This window comes from Aquarana catesbeiana, linkage group LG08, assembly GCF_042186555.1.
Source record: "Aquarana catesbeiana isolate 2022-GZ linkage group LG08, ASM4218655v1, whole genome shotgun sequence".
In the NCBI taxonomy this organism is placed as follows: domain Eukaryota; kingdom Metazoa; phylum Chordata; class Amphibia; order Anura; family Ranidae; genus Aquarana; species Aquarana catesbeiana.
In genome coordinates this window covers 279,966,261-279,987,901 of record NC_133331.1, presented here as the reverse complement: position 1 = coordinate 279,987,901, position 21,641 = coordinate 279,966,261, and the positions used below count along the sequence as shown (strand labels likewise).

At 46.9% G+C, this 21,641-nt stretch overlaps 1 protein-coding gene across 1 annotated transcript in view; it reads right to left on the bottom strand.

Moving 5' to 3' along the window:
• Positions 1–9,820: 9,820 nt before the first annotated feature.
• The window catches only part of LOC141104506 (uncharacterized), a 28,734-nt gene continuing 16,913 nt past the window's right edge, over positions 9,821–21,641 (bottom strand). Inside the window, exons 7-10 of the mRNA XM_073594073.1 lie at positions 15,199–15,310; positions 13,008–13,106; positions 12,478–12,618; positions 9,821–11,383 (exon numbers count right to left, since the gene is read on the bottom strand). Coding sequence (XP_073450174.1) covers positions 10,797–11,383; positions 12,478–12,618; positions 13,008–13,106; positions 15,199–15,310 — 939 coding nt within the window. The 3' untranslated portion in view covers positions 9,821–10,796. The remainder of the gene's footprint in view (positions 11,384–12,477; positions 12,619–13,007; positions 13,107–15,198; positions 15,311–21,641) is intronic.

The window sequence follows — 21,641 nt, the reverse complement described above, 5'->3', positions numbered from 1 at the left end:
GCTCAGGTTCTCTCAGCTCACCGAGCAGAGAGCTGCTGCCTGTCACTCAGCAGCTCTCTGCTCTACCCCCCCCCCCCCCCCCCCCCCCGCGCGCTCACTGGAGCGCTAAGCTGTGGAGTGGCCATCTCAGGTGGCTATCAGTCCAGGCACCTGGCAGATCCAGACTTTATTGTCGTGATGACGCAGCACCTGGACTGATTCCTGTGACGTCAGCAGAGAGTGGATTTCAGACCGCCCTCTACTGAAAATAGGTCACAGGAGTGCAAAACTAATTGCACTGCTGTGACCCATAGGAGAAGTCCAGCCAAACTGCTGTACTACTTTTGGCAACTTCGGGGGCGATTTGAATAGACATCTGTGCATAAACCCGCACAGATGTCTGTCAAATCGCCCCAGAAGTCAGACTGCATTGCCAGTTTGAAATCGTGCGAGTTCAGCTGAACTTGCACCATTTCAAACCCGCAGCAGTGTGAACCTGGGCAAAGGGAGTGCTCCTAATCTCAGCTTGTTACCTGTATAAAGGACACCTGTCCACAGAAGTAATCAATCAGATTCCAATTTCTCTGCCATGGCCAAGACCAAAGAGCTGTCCAAGGATGTCAGGGACAAGATTGTAGACCTACACGAGGCTGGAATGGGTACAAACACCATCGCCAAGCAGCTTGGTGAGAGGGTGACAATAGTTGGTGCGATTATTCGCAAATGGAAGAAACAAAATAACTGGCAATCTCCTTCAGTCTGGGGGCTCCATGCAAGTTCTCACCTCGTGGAGTTTCAATGATCATGTAAATCGCTGCGTAATTTGACGGCACTATACAAGTACCTAAGATAAAAATCGTGAGGAATTAGCCTAGAACTGCACGGGAGAATCTTGTCAATGATCTCAAGACAGTTGGGACCATAGTCACCAAGAAAACAGTTGGTAACACACTACGCCGTGAAGGACTGAAATCCTGCAGCACCCGCAAGGTCCCCCTGCTCATGAAAGCACTTGTACAGGCCTTTCTGAAGTTTTCTAATGAACATCTGCAGGGGCGTTGCTAGGTCTGCAAAAGATCTGGGGCTAGAGCCCATGGCAGCGGTCACCAACCTTTTTGCATGCCCGCGTGCGGGGGGGGGGGGGGGGGGGGGGGGACAGGTGGTAAGCAATTTTTCATGGGCAATGGCTGGTGTTAGCGCTTCAATCATCATGGCACTATGGTTGATATGGTGTCTGGTTGATTGAAGTGCATTATTTCCATTGTTACATTCTAATATATAATGAAGTGGTTCAACTCACCATACTGCAGAATCAGTGGGAGCCCTGAGCGTGTCACTTGCCACATCTCCCCCCACTAGATGCAGCGTGTCACTTGCCACCGTTGCCTGTAACCAGATGCAGCGTGTTACTTCCCACTTTCACCTGGCAGCAGATGTGGATTGTCACTTGCCATGTGACCTGCCACCATTTGCAGATTGCCACGTCTCCTGCCACCATTTGCAGATTGCCACTTGCCACGTCATCTGCCACCATTTGCAGATTGCCACGTCTCCTGTCACCATTTGCAGATTGTCACTTGCCACATCTCCTGCCACCATTTGCAGATTGTCACTTGCCACATCTCTTGCCACCATTTGCAGATTGTCACTTGCCACATCTCTTGCCACCATTTGCAGATTGTCACTTGCCACATCTCTTGCCACCATTTGCAGATTGTCACTTGCCACATCTCCTGGCTCTATTTGCAGATTGTCACTTGCCACGTCTCCTGGCTCCATTTGCAGATTGCCAAATCTCCTGCCACCATTTGCAGATTGTCACTTGCTACTTCACCGGCCACCAGATGTAGGTTGTCACTTGCCAACTGATGTGGATTGTCACTTGCCATGCCAGCCAGTGCCACCAAATGTGCATTGACGCTGCATTGGTGGCAGGCTGACAACACTGGTCCATTTAGTGAGAGCAGGAGAATGGTGATGCGGGGCGGGCAGTGAGAGATGATATCATCTTGCTGCTCCCCCCCCTGCACCTTCGACATTGAAGCAAGGGGGTCTGGCTGCAAAGTGGAGCTCCACGATGACAGGAAGCACGTGACCTCCACTCCACAGTGCTGTGAGGGCGGAAGAGCGCTGATGTGTGGCGGGCAGTGAGAGATGATGTCATCTCTCTGCTGCTCACCACACCTCGCTCCCAAATTGAAGAGGCCCGGCTGTGAAGAGCGTTGATGTGGAGCGGGCGGAGAGAGATATCATCTCTGCTCGCCCGCTCGCTTCTCTCCGCCGCCTCTCTCATGCAGCCAGCCCGCCCGCCGCAGCAGCCACAACCCGCTGGTTAGGCAGGGACCCTGCAGCAAGAGACTTGGGGCTATGGGCCCCAGATTCGGGGCTATAGCCCCCCCTAGCCACGCCCCTGAACATCTAAATGATTCAGGGGAGAACTCTGCTCTTTGGCATCAACTCAATTTGCCATGTTTGGAGGAGGAGGAACACTGCCTATGACCCCAAGAACACCATCCCCACCATAAACATGGAGGTGGAAACATTATGCTTTGGGGGTGTTTTTCTGCTAGGGGGACAGGACAACTTCACCACATCAAAGGGACAATAGACGGGGCCATGCACTATCAAATCTTGGGTAAGAACCTCTTTCCCTCAGCCAGGGCATTGAAAATGGGTCGTGGATGGGAATTCCAGCATAAAAATGACCCAAAACACACGACCAAGGCAACAAAGGAGGGGCTCAAGAAGAAGCGCATTAAAAACCTCTTCCCACCCATTGTATTCTCTAGGTTCTTTGCTGGGGCTCTATGTCATTTTCTAGCAAAAAAAAAAAAAGATGAATTTTACATGTAGGAGAGAAATGTCAGAATTGGCCTGGATGGGAAGTGGTTAAAGTGGTTGTTTAAGCCACTCAATGACATTACTACAGTCCCTTCTGCTATATTAAATAACGTCCCCAGTGCATGCGTTTTTGAAAAAAAATGCAGCTGTGTACCTGATTTTGTAGCGCCGATTGGCGCTCACGTGACTGGCTGCCTCTCTCCTCTCTTGATCTGACAGCTACAGCTGAGAAACCCCCGCAATGTCAGCCAGGGAGAGGAGAGGCGGCCGATCACGTGGGCGCCGATCGGCACTATGAAATGAGGTACACAGCGGCATTTAAAAAAAAAAAAAAAAAAAAAGGAAAAACACAGGAGTGGATGGAGCTGACAAGTGGAGGACACAGGAGAGCTGCAGATGACGGATCAATTTTTAGGGTTACAAACACTTTAAGGTCCTGGAGTGGCCTAGCCAGTCTCCAGACCTTAATCCAATAGAAAATATGTGGAGGGAGCTGAAGGATCGAGTTACCAAACATCAGCTAGGGCTGGGAAAAAAATCGATTTGAATCTTGAATCGAGTTGAGAGGTCAAATCGATTCAAATCTTCTTCAAATCGATTTTTTTAGATTTTTTTTTTTTTTTTTTTTAACAGCACCGCGCCGGGCCTGAGGAGCTGCGGGCACGATTTTTCAGGCGAGGCCGCGGCTTCGGCCTAGTCCGCGAGGCCCGACGCTGTGCATGGGTGGGTGGGTGTGTAGGCGGGGTAATGGGCGAGGCTGTTGGTGGAACACTGCTGTGTATTGGAGGGCTGTGATATCAGAAGGAGGAGGGGGTGGGGGGGATCACACGGACATTCCCGGGCTGCAGAGAGAGAGAAGGGAGGGTGAGTCAGAGCTGCCTGTATGGTGTATTTCATGAGATACTGATAGCCATGTGATCACTGCCAGAAAGAATAATACCTCAGAGGAGAGAAGTCACATCACATCACATCCCATTCCATATATTCACCCTTCTTAAATTTCATTACACAGCACTGTGCTTAATATATGACAATACCCCCATATGACATCACACAGCAATGTGCTCATCACTGTATACTGACACACTACATCACTGAGTGATGTAGCGACGTGTCAGTATACGGTGATGTAGCGGCGTGTCAGTATACGGTGATGTAGCGGCGTGTCAGTATACGGTGATGTAGCGGCGTGTCAGTATACGGTGATGTAGCGTGTCAGTATACGGTGATGTAGCGTGTCAGTATACGGTGATGTAGCGGCGTGTCAGTATACGGTGATGTAGCGTGTCAGTATACGGTGATGTAGCGTGTCAGTATACGGTGATGTAGCGGCGTGTCAGTATACGGTGATGTAGTGTGTCAGTATACGGTGATGTAGCGGCGTGTCAGTATACGGTGATGTAGCGTGTCAGTATACGGTGATGTAGCGTGTCAGTATACGGTGATGTAGCGTGTCAGTATACGGTGATGTAGCGACGTGTCAGTATACGGTGATGTAGCGGCGTGTCAGTATACGGTGATGTAGCGGCGTGTCAGTATACGGTGATGTAGTGTGTCAGTATACGGTGATGTAGTGTGTCAGTATACGGTGATGTAGCGACGTGTCAGTATACGGTGATGTAGCGTGTCAGTATACGGTGATGTAGCGGCGTGTCAGTATACGGTGATGTAGCGGCGTGTCAGTATACGGTGATGTAGCGGCGTGTCAGTATACGGTGATGTAGCGTGTCAGTATACGGTGATGTAGCGGCGTGTCAGTATACGGTGATGTAGCGTGTCAGTATACGGTGATGTAGCGGCGTGTCAGTATACGGTGATGTAGCGGCGTGTCAGTATACGGTGATGTAGCGTGTCAGTATACGGTGATGTAGCGGCGTGTCAGTATACGGTGATGTAGCGGCGTGTCAGTATACGGTGATGTAGCGTGTCAGTATACGGTGATGTAGCGGCGTGTCAGTATACGGTGATGTAGCGGCGTGTCAGTATACGGTGATGTAGCGGCGTGTCAGTATACGGTGATGTAGCGCGTCAGTATACGGTGATGTAGCGTGTCAGTATACGGTGATGTAGCGACGTGTCAGTATACGGTGGTGTAGCGACGTGTCAGTATACGGTGATGTAGCGGCGTGTCAGTATACGGTGATGTAGCGGCGTGTCAGTATACGGTGATGTAGCGGCGTGTCAGTATACGGTGATGTAGCGACGTGTCAGTATACGGTGATGTAGCGACGTGTCAGTATACGGTGATGTAGCGGCGTGTCAGTATACGGTGATGTAGCGGCGTGTCAGTATACGGTGATGTAGCGGCGTGTCAGTATACGGTGATGTAGCGACGTGTCAGTATACGGTGATGTAGCGACGTGTCAGTATACGGTGATGTAGCGACGTGTCAGTATACGGTGATGTAGCGACGTGTCAGTATACGGTGATGTAGCGACGTGTCAGTATACGGTGTTGTAGCGACGTGTCAGTATACGGTGATGTAGTGTGTCAGTATACGGTGATGTAGTGTGTCAGTATACGGTGTTGTAGCGACGTGTCAGTATACGGTGATGTAGCGACGTGTCAGTATACGGTGATGTAGTGTGTCAGTATACGGTGATGTAGCGACGTGTCAGTATACGGTGATGTAGTGTGTCAGTATACGGTGATGTAGTGTGTCAGTATACGGTGATGTAGCGACGTGTCAGTATACGGTGATGTAGTGTGTCAGTATACGGTGTTGTAGCGACGTGTCATTATACGGTGATGTAGCGACGTGTCAGTATACGGTGATGTAGTGTGTCAGTATACGGTGTTGTAGCGACGTGTCAGTATACGGTGATGTAGCGACGTGTCAGTATACGGTGATGTAGTGTGTCAGTATACGGTGATGTAGTGTGTCAGTATATGGTGTTGTAGCGACGTGTCAGTATACGGTGATGTAGTGTGTCAGTATACGGTGATGTAGTGTGTCAGTATACGGTGTTGTAGCGACGTGTCAGTATACGGTGATGTAGCGACGTGTCAGTATACGGTGATGTAGTGTGTCAGTATACGGTGATGTAGTGTGTCAGTATATGGTGTTGTAGCGACGTGTCAGTATACGGTGATGTAGTGTGTCAGTATACGGTGATGTAGTGTGTCAGTATACGGTGTTGTAGGGACGTGTCAGTATACGGTGTTGTAGCGACGTGTCAGTATACGGTGTTGTAGCGACGTGTCAGTATACGGTGTTGTAGTGTGTCAGTATACGGTGATGTAGTGTGTCAGTATACGGTGATGTAGTGTGTCAGTATACGGTGTTGTAGCGACGTGTCAGTATACGGTGTTGTAGCGACGTGTCAGTATACGGTGATGTAGTGTGTCAGTATACGGTGATGTAGTGTGTCAGTATATGGTGTTGTAGCGACGTGTCAGTATACGGTGATGTAGTGTGTCAGTATACGGTGATGTAGTGTGTCAGTATACGGTGATGTAGTGTGTCAGTATACGGTGATGTAGTGTGTCAGTATATGGTGTTGTAGCGACGTGTCAGTATACGGTGATGTAGTGTGTCAGTATACGGTGATGTAGTGTCACCTGTCACCACCGAGCTTGCCTCAACCTGCTGTTGTTGATAGGTACATTTTCCTTGCAAAGAATGTTTAAAATGCACTTAAATTTTTTTTGAAATTTTGTTTGTTGATGCACTGTAAGATAATAAAAAAAAAAAAAAAAAAAAAAAAAAAAAATCGGATTCGAATCGTGAATCGAGTTTTTTATAAAAAAAAAAAATTGCAGATTTTTTTTTTGGGGGGAAAATCTCCCAGCCCTAACATCAGCCTTGAAACCTGTTTTGGGAGAGTAAGTGTTGATAGCATAAATGGCGACTACATCCCTCTCCCCGCTATGCCTTCTGTCTTTCTGTGATTTTAAAATCATTTTCTACAATTAAAAAGGTGTCAAACTGGAGTGGGCCGTCTGAATCTCCTTGTTCTTTGAGTGCAGCTGCAAACGGAGCTGCCACCCAGTGAGTAGCTAAAGCAGTGGAACACGTGGACTGATCTGGAGCGGTGCGGTCTTTTTGTTCTTTGCATAATGCTTTGGGGGTTTAAAGTGGTTGTAAACTCTTCCATATACCCAGTGAAGGGACTATCCTCAGGTGATACACAGAGATGAAACAAATCATCCAACATAAGTTGTACCTGTTTATCCGCAGCCTTCTCTTTGTGCAGAATTTACACAGGATCTCTCATTTATGAAAAGCAGGGGCAGAGAGCTGAAGTTACATCAGTGAGGAGAGCTGATTGGAGGAAAGGGATACACCCCCCCTCCGCACACAGCTCACCTCACAGGAACAGAGCTGAAATTGGTCAATCTGCTGGAGGTTCCTCCCCTGTCCCCTATTTTCTCCTGATGTCAGAAAAACTTGTCAGAAGTGACTCATGCTGATAGTAAAGGAAGGAGACAGCAGACAGAAATGACACTTAGTGCTCTGGATTGAGACACACTATAGAGCAGTGGTTCTCAACTCCAGTCCTCAGGGCCAACTAACAGGCCAGGTTTGCAGGATAACTGAAATACATCACAGGTGATACCATTTGCTGCTCAGTGATTGCAGTATTCTAGTCTGCATCTCCCCCAAGGTAATACTTAAATTCTGGCCTGTTAGTGGGTCCTGAGGACCGGAGTTGAGAACCACTGCTACAGAAGGATATGCTTTGTTCATATTTCATGTCTGAGGTATACAACTCCTTTAAGTAATATTAAGGTCTAAAATTATTTTTAGAAGGGATTTAAAGGGAATATTTAAAAAAAAAAAAAAAAAAGTACCCGCTCTGTGAAATGGTTTTGCACAGAGCAGCCCAGATCCTCCTCTTCTCAGGTCCCGTCGATTGCTCCAGGCTCCTCCCCCCTACCGTGTGCCCCCATAGCAAGCCCGTTGCTATGGGCGCACTTGTGCATGCTTGCTCCCAAGCCAGTCTTCTTTGTCCACAGACACACAGAGCATGGCTCGGCCCGTCCTGGGCTCCCGCCTCACTGGCTGTGATTGACAGCAGCGGAAGCCAATGAGGAGGGAGAGAGCCTCTGCTCTGGCGTACATCGCTGGATCGAGATCAGGCTTAGAGGAGTTAAGGGGAGCTGGGGGGTTGATCTGCATGCAGAAGGTCTTTGACCTTAATGCGTAGAATGCATTAAGGTTAAGAACCTTCTGCCTTTAGAACCACTTTAAGTACAGTGGGGACGGAAAGTATTCAGACCCCCTTAAATTTTTCACTCTTTGTTATATTGCAGCCCTTTGCTAAAAATCATTTAAGTTCATTTTTTTCCTCACTAATGTACACACAGCACCCCATATTGACAGAAAAACACAGAATTGTTGACATTTCTGCAGATTTATTAAAAAAGAAAAACTGAAATATCACATGGTCCTAAGTATTCAGACCCTTTGGTGTGACACTCATATATTTAACTCAGGTGCTGTCCATTTCTTCTGATCATCCTTGAGATGGTTCTATATCTTCATTTGAGTCCAGCTGGTGTTTGATTATACTGATTGGACTTGATTAGGAAAGCCACACACCTGTCTTACAGCTCACAGTGCATGTCAGAGCAAATGAGAATCATGAGTTCAAAGGAACTGCCTGAAGAGCTCAGAGACAGATTTGTGGCAAGACACAGATCTGGCCAAGGTTACAAAAAAATTCTGCTGCACTTAAGGTTCCTAAGAGCACAGTGGCCTCCATAATCCTTAAATGGAAGAAGTTTGGGACGACCAGAACCCTTCCTAGAGCTGGCCATCCGGCCAAACTGAGCTATCGGGGGAGAAGACCCTTGGTGAGAGAGGTAAAGAAGAACCCAAAGATCACTGTGGCTGAGCTCCAGAGATGCAGTTGGGAGAAAGTTGTAGAAAGTCAACCATCACTGCAGCACTCCACCAGTCAAGGCTTTATGGCAGAGTGGCCTGACGGAAGCCTCTCCTCAGTGCAAGACACATGAAAGCCCGCATCGAGTTTTCTAAAAAAAAAAAAAAAACACCTGAAGGACTCCAAGATGGTGATAAATAAGATTCTCTGGTCTGATGAGACCAAGATAAAACTTTTTGGCCTTAATTCTAAGTGGTATGTGTGGAGAAAACCAGGTACTGCTCATCACCTGTCCAATACAGTCCCAACAGTGAAGCATGGTGGTGGCAACATCATGCTGTTGGGGTGTTTTTCAGCTGCAGGGACAGGACGACTGGTTGCAATCGAGGGAAAGATGAATGCGGCCAAGTACAGGGATATCCTGGACGAAAACCTTCTCCAGAGTGCTCAGGACCTCAGACTGGGAAAAAGGTTTACCTTCCAACAAGACAATGACCCTAAGCACACAGCTAAAATAACGAAGGAGTGGCTTCACAACAACTCCGTGACTGTTCTTGAATGGCCCAGCCAGAGCCCTGACTTAAACCCAATTGAGCATCTCTGGAGAGACCTAAAAATGGCTGTCCACCAACGTTTACTATCCAACCTGACAGAACTGGAGAGGATCTGCAAGGAGGAATGGCAGAGGATCCCCAAATCCAGGTGTGAAAAACTTGTTGCATCTTTCCCAAAAAGACTCATGGCTGTATTTAATAAAAAGGGTGCTTCTACTAAATACTGAGCAAAAGGGTCTGAATACTTAGGACCATGTGATATTTCAGTTTTTCTTTTTTAATAAATGTGCAAAAATGTCAACAGTTCTGTGTTTTTCTATCAATATGGGGTGCTGTGTGTACATTAATGAGAAAAAAAATGAACTTAAATGATTTTAGCAAATGGCTGCAATATAACAAAGAGTGAAAAATTTAAGGGGGTCTGAATACTTTCCGTCCCCACTGTATGTGTGCAGCAACTGCGCTGGCAGGAAAAGGACACATCCACATATTCAAATTCAGGGCGATGTCCAGTTTCTGGCTTGCTTCCAAATTTGGTACGATAATGGTATATCAGCTCACCCATGTTAACTCAAAAGTGGTTATACTGTATATAATATTATATATTGACACAAGGAGTAGTGTAAAAGAATGTACCTTTATTTTGCCAGTGCGCCAAACACTGGGTCCCATTTGCACACCACTATGCCCTTGAGTCAGTGGCATACCTGTATTGATCCACAACAGAAATTACAGGTGCTGCTCAAGGCTCTGCCAGGTCCTCTTGCATGACAAACCACTAGGAGCAGCTTTAAACATCCAGTAAGGAAAGGAAGTCCTAAAAGTCGCACAGAAAAACCCTGTGAGGAGGTTATGACAGCCTCAGCCCGGGCTCCAACCTGTTTCTCTCCACCCTGATTTAGCTCTGGGGTGGCATGAAATGCGTTGGAGGGCCCTGGCCTAGTTGGAGCCAAGGCTTAGGCTGTCATGCACCTCCTCCCAGGGTTTTGCTGTGATGTGTGACTACCTTTAACTGCTTGATATTACTCCTGCTCTGGCTTGGATTGATGTTGAAATTGCTGCTTCTATTGTAACCATCACACACTAAAGCCAACTACACGTTATTTAAAACATATAACTTGTGCGGCATAACTCACTAGCAGCAAATTCGAAGGCTTAAAAATCTGCATAATTCACAAACTATTGGCTAAGCCTTTTTTTTATACAAGTCCTTGTAGAGTTTCAGCGCAAACAGACTCATGTTTCCCATCATCCTTCATTTCTCTCAAACTGCTAGGGATGTGCCTGATACAGGCCGAACGATAAGGTAGTATACTGTAGTGTACAGTTCGTGGGAAAAAAAAAAAAAAAAAAAAAAATGGACATCTCAATTTTCAGTGCAGAAGTAAAATAACCACCCACATGTCTATTTCCCTCACTGATGACTTATCTGTCATCGCATACAGGAAGTGGAGGTGGCTCCTGGTAGTTATCCACTGATATGGGTTTTTTATTCCAGCGAGCAACAGTTCAGATGACAGGAAACTGAATTTTCTGCAGCAGACGGTAGTCATCTTCAAAGTACGTGACTCAGCCAAGAAGATGAAAATCCACTTCAATGCTTCTGAAGGACATGTTTTTTCTGATGGGTAACCAGATGCACCCTCTGCGTAAAACGTTTCCCACAGTCAGAACATGAAAAAGGCTTTTCCCCAGTGTGCGTTCTGTGATGTCTGACCAGATCTGGTTTATTTACAAAGCTTTTCCCACATTTGGAACATGAAAAGGGTCTCTCTCCTGTATGAATTCTTCGATGTGATATAAACCTTGAATTGTGCAGGAAGGTTTTCCCACACTCCAGACAAGTATACGGCATCTCCCGTTTGTGAGTTTTCTCGTGTTGGCGGAGGATGGACTTATCGGAGAAGCATTTTTTGCATAGAAGACACATGTGAGGACCTTTGCCCTTGTCAGGACACCGAACAGGCTCACCATCTCTACTGTCAGTAGGAAGAGGGAGGGGATAGGAGTGATCGGAAAAGCTCCCAAGTGAAGGGGGTTCCGGTGAGAAATGTGTACTGCCCCATACAGGATTGCTAATTGTGGTGACAGGATATTCATCTGACGAAACATCTGTGGTACCATCATCTGTTTCACCGCCCGGCAGCCTAAAGGAATAAGTCTCCATTTTGTATGTTCCATCTAAAAAAAAAAAAAAAAATAATAATAATATGGGAGGGTAAATCAATAACTAGTAATTGACAGAAAGATTTTCAGAAAAGCACTGGAATATTTCAATTTGGAAATCAGAATATAGCCATATTTTTTTTAATCTTCAGCCCTTTCAAGCCTACTACCAACTTATGGGGCACATCTCCATGACCACCAATCTCAGGGAGCTCATCTTCACTGAACACCAACCTAAATGGTGGTTGTGGAGATGCAACCATTTAGGTTGATGGTTGGTCAGGGAAGATGAGCCTCCTGAGATTGATAGTCATGGAAATGCACCCGTTTAGGTTGGTGGGTGGTCACTGAAGATAAGCCCTCTGAGATTGAGGTTGTGGATATGTACCCAATCTCAGAGGGCTCAACTTCACTGACCACCCGCCAACCTAAAGGGGTGCATCTCCATAATGACCAATCTAAGAGGCTCATCTTCAATGACCACCAACCTAAAGGGGTGAATCTCCATGACCACCAACCTAAAGGGGGCTTATCTTCACTGACCACTAACCTAAAGGGGTGCATCTCTATGAACACCAATCTCAGAGGGCTCATCCTTACTGACCACCCACCTAAAGGGGAGCGTCTCCATGACCATCAATCTCAGGCAGGGGGCTCATCTTAACCGATCACCAACAACCTCAGGGAGCATATCTACACTGGCCACCAACCTTAAAAGGGCACTTCTCCATGACCACCACCCTTAGGGGACTCATCTTAACTGATCACCAACCTAAAGAGACACATTTGTATGACCACCAACCTAAAGAAGCACATCTACATGACCACCCAAATAAGTGGGTGCGCACCTCCACTGATCACTCTGCACAATGCATACCTCGGACAGTTGTTCTCTTGCTGCTGCACATTACATACTCCTGACCAAAATGTGCATTGTCCTAATAGTCCCTGAGTTATAGTTAGTCCTCATCCGTTTTTAAGGCTTTCTCCTTCATTGTAGATTAAGATAGGAAACTGAAACCTTTCATGAGGTTTGTGTCTGAGGCTCAAATGACTCAGTGACTGAAAGAAAATCTGTGTTGTGGTTGTATTAGGTGCTTATTTCTCACCTGTGCTGATCTCCATTGGAATCTCCTCTTCTTTAATTTTCATTTGTATTTCTTCCTCCTCAAATTTAATCCTCACTTGTATTTCATCTTCCTCCTCTTCAGCCTTGATGTTTCTCTGAGTCTTCCTGGTGTCTCCGGGGTCTGTGAATAAAGATGAGTGAAGCTCCTTGTACTGAGATGTATGAGAGACCCCAGAGAGTGTGTATGGTAACCCCCAGCTCAGCTGATCCCCCCACTTAGTAGTAACCCTCAGCTATGGTGATTCCCTCGCTCAGTAGCAACCCCCAGCTCTGATGATCCTCTGGTTTCCTGATCCTCCTGGTCACGTCTCTTTGCTGGTAACACACATTGACATGATATGAGAAGGAGAGCCAAAGCCTAATAGAGGCTGATGTCTCCTGACTCCCCCACTGGGCACATACTGTCTCTCCATTACTGTCTGACAGAGGAGGGGGGAGACGAATAGATTGTTGTAGCGACTGAACAAGGAGAATTTGGACTCTTCTCTGGATTTAGTGTTATTTACTCACCTGTGCTAATCGCTATAGGAATTTCCTCCTCTTTAATCCTCATATGTCCATGTTCCTCAGTTTTGATGTCTTTTTCTGTAATGTTGGTGTCTTCAGGGTCTGTGAATAAAGATGAGAGTAAACCCCTCAAAATTGAGATGTATGGAGGCTGGTAACACGCATGAAATGGTATTGAGAGGAGAGCCAGAGTCTAATACAGTGTCCATATAGGGACATACTTCCACCTCTCACTCCTCTTCTAAGGCCTCATACGCACTGGAGGTTTTTAATGCTGTGATTAGGAGGCTTATGGCTGTTTTTTTCTTCTAAAAGCCCCTACATGTTAGCCTATGTGTCCATGTAAAAAAAAAAAAAAAAAAAAAAAAAGGTAGGAAAAAAACCCCACTGCCAGCATGTCCAGGAGCAGCAGTGTTTTGGCAGAAATAAAAAAAAAAAAAAAACTTGATGCGCCTAAACGTGTGTAAAGCTAGGCGCATTTAGTGCTTGAACGTTAAATCATTTCAATGCCCAGAATAAATTATTATTCTGGCCAACGAAATGAAAATTAACGCCCAAGCGCTTGACGTGCCTAAATTGCACCACACACATTTACAAGTGTCAAGCGTTTTTTGACCAAAACGCTACAGCCAGGAGGAACAGCATCTAGTAGAGATGACCAAAGTGTCCAGTGTTCATCAGCCCCAAAGCTCCCTGCCACTATTGCAGAACTGTCAGACAACATCCAAACCCAACCGGGTTCTCACTTATCCTTCCCCATATTTCATAGCTGCTTGTCAGCTGTCCTCTTCAGTAGTCATCCAGAACTATCATACATCCTTCATTGCTAGCCTCCAGTCATTCCCCAAAGTTGAGGAAAGATAGCGCTGGACCCATAGGGTTATCTTACTGGTATTGTTTTCTTAAGGTATAGATGATGGTGCAAATGACCTGGATCCTGGCAGGGGGCTTTTACACCCCAGAGGATCTCCACAGTCTCCTCGGCTTTTAGTGTAATGTAACGATAATTGAAAATGAAGCACTACACCACTGCTAAGAGGTCTAGACACAACTTTTTTCCATTGAAATTCAGGGGTACAATCCAAAAAAAAAAATAAATAAATAAAAAAATGTATCTAATGTATACAAGAGCCTCCTTCATCAGGGTATTCCCAGCTTGTTTGGCTGCAAAACAAGCTGTTAATAAGGACTGTGCTTGTATTTCACACTGAAATAAAAACCTGATGAAGGGGCTGCTTGGACCCCCAAAATGGATTGGCTACTTTTTTGGATTGTGCCCCTGACTTTTAATGGAATAAAGTAGTGTCTGGACCTCTTAACAGTGTTGTGGCGCTTCAAATTTCAATTCTTGTTACATTCTCCTAGGTTGTCTTCTTCATAGATTTAAGCCAACCTACCTTCTCATCCTCCCCCCAGCTCCCTCACATCCGGCCGCCTCCAACCCTCCTGGTATCTTCAAGACCACTTTCCCCTTCTTTGGCCCACCTTCCTTTCAAGCTTCCTACAGGGGTTGGACAAAATTTATGGAAACACTAGGTAAAAGAACAAAATTGTTTCCTAATATGGCGTTGGGAGGCCTTTGGCGTCCAAGGTGGCCTGAATTCTCCTGGGAAATGACAAATATAAGTCTTGGATGGTGGATAATGGAATCTGATACCACTCCTCATGCAAAATCGTAATCATATTTGGAGCAATGCAGAAGAGGACAGGTGACAAGCAACTGAAGTAAATAGAGGGACGTTTGAGGAGGAGAGCCTAGGTTTCAAGGAGGAGTGAATATTTGGAGGATAGTTGGAGTTGTGAAGTAAGATGACTTAGGTGTGGAGGAGGAGGGATGAGGAGCAATCTGAGGTACATCTTAAAGAGGCTAATGGCTCCTGACTACCCCACTAGGCACGCTCAGTAGTAACCCCCAGCTCTGCTGATCCCACACTCAGTAGTAAACCGCCAGCTCTGCTGATCCCCTGGTTTTCTGATTCTCCTGGTCAGGTCTTTTGGCTGGTAACACACAATGACATGATGTGAGGAGGAGAGCCGGAGTCTAATAGAGGCTGATGGCTCCTGACTCCCCCACTGGGCACATACTGTCTCCCCATTACTGTCTACTGACAGCAGAGGGGGGAGAAGAGATTGTTGTAGTGACTGAACAAGGAGAAGCTGGGACTCTTTTCTGGTTTTAGTGTTCATTACTCACCTGTGCTGATCTCTGTAGAAATTTCCTCCTCCCTACACGGCTCTCCACATATCACATATGACTCATCTGGTTCCTCTTTTACTTCAACTTTTATAATTACCAGATTTTCACCCTAGATAAAAGAAAAGGCTTAAACATCACATCAGATTATCAAACATTAAAAACAGAACAGCATGCTTTTCTCAAGGCTAGTTTAGAGCAATGGTCGCCAACCTTTCGGAGCTCACGTACTACTAAACTCTCAATTTTGAATCCCATGGACCACTAACATAAATTTTACATGCCTTACACACACACACACACACACACACACACACACACACACACACAATGCTCCGGCTCTCTGCCCCCCTCCGCCTGGATCACACTGCTGCCTTATACAGACATTGGAAGTCCCCTCACTCTCTGCACTACTCCCAGCGCCTTCCTCTGAGTTCGCAGGAGCCGGAACTACAGAGGCAGCATTGGGTATCAATACATGCTGACAGTATTGACTGTCAGCTTGCATAGAGAACAACACTGGAAACAACGTTGGGCCATATACATCTGCCGAAAATGATAGATAAACTCTGCGCCTTGGAAACTGTGTATAATACTCAAAATAACCAAATATATATGAATATAAAGAACAACTACTATGCCTAAAGTGACAAAGTGCTTTAGATCAAGTGGATTATAGGTAAAAGGAGCGCTCAATAAAACCATAACAAAAATCAGGATAATTATGGCATATACCGTGATATCACTAGTGAAATATAGTAACCATTAGCAAAAACATTTGATTTCAATAAATAAAAATTGAAAGCTTGAACCACAATTGAGTGTGTACAAATGACACATAAAATTATATATGTAGGAAGGCCAGTATGGTGGCCTGAATTTATGGGAGGAGCCCGGGGGGGTACTTAAGCAGCCCGCTCACCTGTGGTGCTTGTCGGTTTCCTGTGCGCGATATACGTCACTAGGCCGACTATTCGATATACCAGCGTCCGCAAGTTCTTGCCTCGCAAAATTCCGCATTCGATACCGTTCTCAAAACTTTCGAAGTCTGCGTTTTTCGTTCGTAGTTTGTACCACGCGGCTGGCTTGGCTGTCGCAGGTAAGGTCCCGTCGGACTTTTCGTTTTCATATCAGGTCACTAAACCATAATTTCAAAAATTTCGTTTCACTCGCTTTTCATAAACTGCAATGTATATCGAATTTTTCGTTTCATGTCATGTCACTAAACCGTACAAATTTCGCTACTCGCACTTCACTATTGTAATGGGTATCGCTCGTACTTTCGATATGTTACCATTTCGACAGCACCGCGACGCAGACGTCGCTTCATTTCTAGCATGTCGGTGTTAAAAATATGCATCAGTAAACAGCCATAGCAAGTCGCAATTTGCAAGTTATCGGATCAAGTCAGTTCGATACCAATCATTTCTCATTTCTGAAACATTCTAGAACTCATTTCTGACATTTCAAATCATTTCAAAACATTTCTCATTTCAGTCACCTACCGCGCTCCGATTCGAATCCAGTCGCATCAAAAAGATGCACCGATTCGTTCCGGTGTGCCCCAGTTATTTGGCCTCATTTCTATACATGCTCCAGAGTTACGTTATGGTCTGTCATTAGTACCTCTGTCATGGTTATCATTTCATTCCCACGTATCACGTTCCGGCATGAATCCAGTCGCATGGCAATGCACCGATTCGTCTCGGCGTGCCCCAGGACTGGCCTCATTTCTATACATGCTCCAGAGTTACGTTTTCAGTCATTCATACCTCTGTCATGGTTATCATTTCATTTTTCACCTATCACGTTCCGACATGAATCCAGTCGCATGGTAATGCACCGATTCGTCCCGGCGTGCCCCAGGATTGGCCTCATTTCTATACATGCTCCAGAGTTACGTTTTCAGTCATTCATACCTCTGTCATGGTTATCATTTCATTTCCACCTATCACGTTCCGACATGAATCCAGTCGCATGGCAATGCACCGATTCGTCTCGACGTGCCCCAGGACTGGCCTCATTTCTATACATGCTCCAGAGTTACGTTTATCAGTAATTTGTACCTTCTGTCATGGTTATCATTTCATTTCCACCTATCACGTTCCGACATGAATCCAGTCGCATGGCAATGCACCGATTCGTCTCGACGTGCCCCAGGACTGGCCTCATTTCTATACATGCTCCAGAGTTACGTTTATCAGTAATTCGTACCTTCTGTCATGGTTATCATTTCATTTCCACGTATCACGTTCACACATGAATCCAGTCGCATGGAAATGCACCGATTCATTGTGGCGTACCCCAGGGCTCGGCCTCATTTCTGATACATGCTTCAAAGTCCGGATCATAGCTAATCGCAGACATCGGGGGATGGATCCATGTCTCTGCCATGCAGCTTACTACCATTTCGCTCCCACAACGCATCACCGTTCCGGAACCAGTCGCATCTGACATGCACCGATTCTTTACGGAATGCCTTGCTGGTACCAAACAGCATTTCATACCTCTACCAGAGCTCGGATGGTTGCCAGTCGCAAACACGGCACAACCAATTCAAGCCTCGGTCTAATAATCATTTCTCTCATTTCATTTCATACGGTGCTCCGATTCGAATCCAGATGCATCAAATAAGCACCAGATCGTCCCGGGTGCACCAATGTTTTCACTTGCCTCATTTCAATACATGCTCCAGAGCCCGGTTCTCGGTCGAATCAATGATGACGACCAGGCCGGACCTCTGTCATGGAGTCCATTCATAATCAAGGCAAACATTTCGAATCATTTCATTGTCATACAAATCGTTGCTTCAAAAAACCAGTTAGCAATCCCTTCACGAATTGTCACCTTTTCGTTTTTCTCAGGTCAGTCAAAGTTCAGTAGGTCCACCCTGCACCAGGTTGGACGATATCCCCCCAGGTAAAAAAAAAAAAAAAAAAAAAAAAGGGGGAATGGGAGAATAAGTCGGGTAAGTATGACTCAGCGGATCAAAGAAAAACTTGAAATTCATCTCACCCCTAATAGGTTACAGTCAACCAGGAAACAAAAGCTCAAGATAATCCTCTCCAGAGCAACCATGTCTCAGACCGGCAGCGAAGACCTCGCGGCCCCGCTGTCACCTTCTCCGGTCTCAGAAAGCGGCAGCGTGCAATCCCTTAGGGGATGGACTATCCCCAAACTGACGGCAGAGCTCAGACGCAGAGGTGTCCCCTTCCCCGCCACAGCAAGGAAAGGCGAGCTTTTCAAACTCCTCTTTCCCCCACCAGCAGCAGGACCCAGTACCCAACAGGCATCCCTTCAGTCGATATCATCGGCCATTTCACAATTACACACGATGGTGTCATCTCTATCCACCTCAGTGGCAGACGTCCAAACCAGGGTTGCACTTCTGGAGGCCCGACCGGCCACGGCTGTCCCCGACCCAACGGCAACTCAAAGCTTGACACCTCTTCCTGCAGGTACCTCAGGCTCAAGCCACATTGTCTACCCCTCCCACCTGGTCCCAACCAGTATCAGGAAGGACATCTTGGACGGCAAGGACGTCAACCTGGCCTCTCTCCTCATTTCCGTGCATGATTTGGCAGAAAATAAAGCCTACTCCTGGGGCGACATATCAGTGGTCCTTAAATCTAAAGACCCCAGATTGAACCGCAAGTTAACAGTCTCAGAGTTTACACTGGCCTTTGGCATGCTCAGAGATGTCCTGTGCTCAGCCACCCCTAGCAGGCGGGAAGAGCTGGACTTATATCTCCATACTGTGGTAGACTTAGGCCACAAGTACGGTGGTTTTGCCTTTTACGACTACCACCGTTCCTTTTCAGCCAAGGCCGCGGCCAGACTCATACAGTTCCAGATCACGACAGATTGGAGTCTCATGGACACAGAGCTCTTCTGCCGCCACTTTGCCGGCTTACGCTCACCTCTGTGTGCGATTTGCCAGTCTTCCACCCACACTGCCACCTGGTGCGCCAATATGGCAAACAGACGGCCTTTCGAGTTTCCCTCTACCTCAGGTTCAGTACAGGGTCAGCCGATCCCTGAACCAACGCCTCAGGTGGACAAACTCGGACGCCCAGTCCGAACCGTGGGAGGGGCAGCCATCTGTAATAACTTTAATCAGGGGTCCTGCAACTTCAGCCAGTGCCGTCTACTTCACCTCTGCACCTTATGTCATAGAGCACACCCCAGGATTTTGTGTGAAGTCAAGCAACACAAGAAGGCGTGACTAAGCCGGATCAACCTCTTATGGTTAGGATGGTATCTCACTTCACATCCCACCCCTTCCCTGGCCACCTTCCTTATCCAAGGCTTCACAGCAGGCTTTCACACCGGCCTCATTTCACTACCCCACACTACCCACGAATGTGCCAATCTTCGTTCGGCAGCCATTGACGAACAAGCCATAGATCAGCTCTTACAGGCAGAGGTGGATCGAGGTTACGTGATAGGCCCTTTCAGTTGCCCCCCTTTCAACACATGGAGAGTCAGCCCTATTGGGCTTGTCAAGGGCAAGTTTTCAAATAAATTGCGTTTGGTGTACGACTTGTCTGCGCCTCATTCTTCCCACATACCCAGTCTCAATTCCCTGATCCCCTCCGAGGAGTTTTCCCTAAAATATTCTTCCGTGGACATGGCAATACAGGCGATCATCAAAGCAGGCACAGGCGCCTGGCTCTCCAAAGCCGACATCTCGGATGCCTTCAAGCTCCTGCCCATCCACCCATCCCTTTGGTGCTGGCATGGCATCAAGTGGAAGGAAACATATTATTTTGCTACAAAGCTCACCTTCGGTTCGAAGAGTAGCCCGTGGCTCTTCGACACGTTCGCCCAGTCCCTCGGTTGGATACTATTACACAAGGGTCAATGCCATGAAGTCATCCATTATCTAGATGACTTCCTACTGATAGAACCACCCAGCAAGCCCCCAGGAGATCTCGACAAACTTAGGGTAATTTTTGGAAACCTCAATGTTCCTATTGCTGAGCACAAAGTCGATGGCCCAGCAAATAGCATCACTTTTCTCGGGGTCACCTTGGATACCTGCGCAATGCAAGCCAGACTCCCCCTCGACAAACTAACACGCATTAGGGCAGTCCTTCACGAGTTTACACACACCAAGGACTGTACCAAAAAACAGTTGCAGTCCCTCCTGGGTATGCTCAACTTCGCTATGCGAATTATTCCACAAGGCCGCACATTTGTATCACGCCTACTCAGATTTCTGTCGGAAACTCAAGACCCTGATCAGATTCTGAATTTAGACTCCGCAGCCATAGCGGACCTATCCATGTGGGAGGAATTCTTGTCCGCCTGGAATGGCATATCTCTATTCATACCTATAGTTTCGCTCCATTCACCCCAGGTGGTTACGGACGCCGCAGCCTCCACAGGTTTCGCGGCAATTTTTGGCCATCATTGGTTTTCAGGACCATGGCCTCAACAGATACTAATCATACCCGGCTTTTCCCAAACATCTGCCCTCTTTGAGCTTTACCCCATAGTGGCAGCCGCACAACTCTGGGGCCACCACTGGACAGGACAAACTGTAGTCTTTAGCACCGACAACCAGGCCACGGCAGACATCATCAACAAAGGCAGGTCCAAGTCCCTAGCAGTCATGTCCTTCCTGCGCAGGTTGGTACAACTGTCTTTACAACATCAGTTCAATATACACTGTACATTTATTCCCGGCAGATACAACTCAGCAGCTGACGCACTGTCACGTTTCAATTATTCCTCCTTTTTCGAGCAGGTTCCCGATGCCGATCCGATGTCGGCCCCTATCCCTGTCTGGTCACAACTGACCCTGGACTAGTTCAACATTTACACGGAGCTACACAACTTATAAATCATTCCCTCTCCTACAACACACTTAAAGCCTACCAGACAGCTTGGAAGGCCTTTAACAAATTCCTCACGTCCTGCCGTAAAGGACCAACAGGTATCAAGCAGGTACTGGCCTTCACTGCACACTGCCACACGCAGCTGGCCTTATCCTACAACACCATCCGGCTATACCTAGCCGGCATTCAACATTTTATGGCGCTTGAAGACCCCACGAAACCTTCACTATTCTCATCTCACGCTATACGAGCCGTTCTAAGGGGAATTCAGAAACAACAACCAGTCGTCAGCACTAAGCGCTTGCCCATTACGGGACCCATCTTTAGGGACATGTCAACTATGCTGGCTACCTCGCCGTTCGGTCTGCTCCGCAGCATCGTCTTACAAGCAGCGATATATCTAGCGTACTATGGGTTCTTGCGCCCTGGAGAATTCACCTATAACAAATCCACAGACCCAGTACTATGCAGACGACACTTACTTAGATACCAAGACCACTTCATCCTGCACCTCGAGGTCTCTAAAACCCAGCAAACGGGCTCAGGAGCGAACATTCACCTCTACAAAACCGACAACAGCTGGTGTCCAGTCGCCGTACT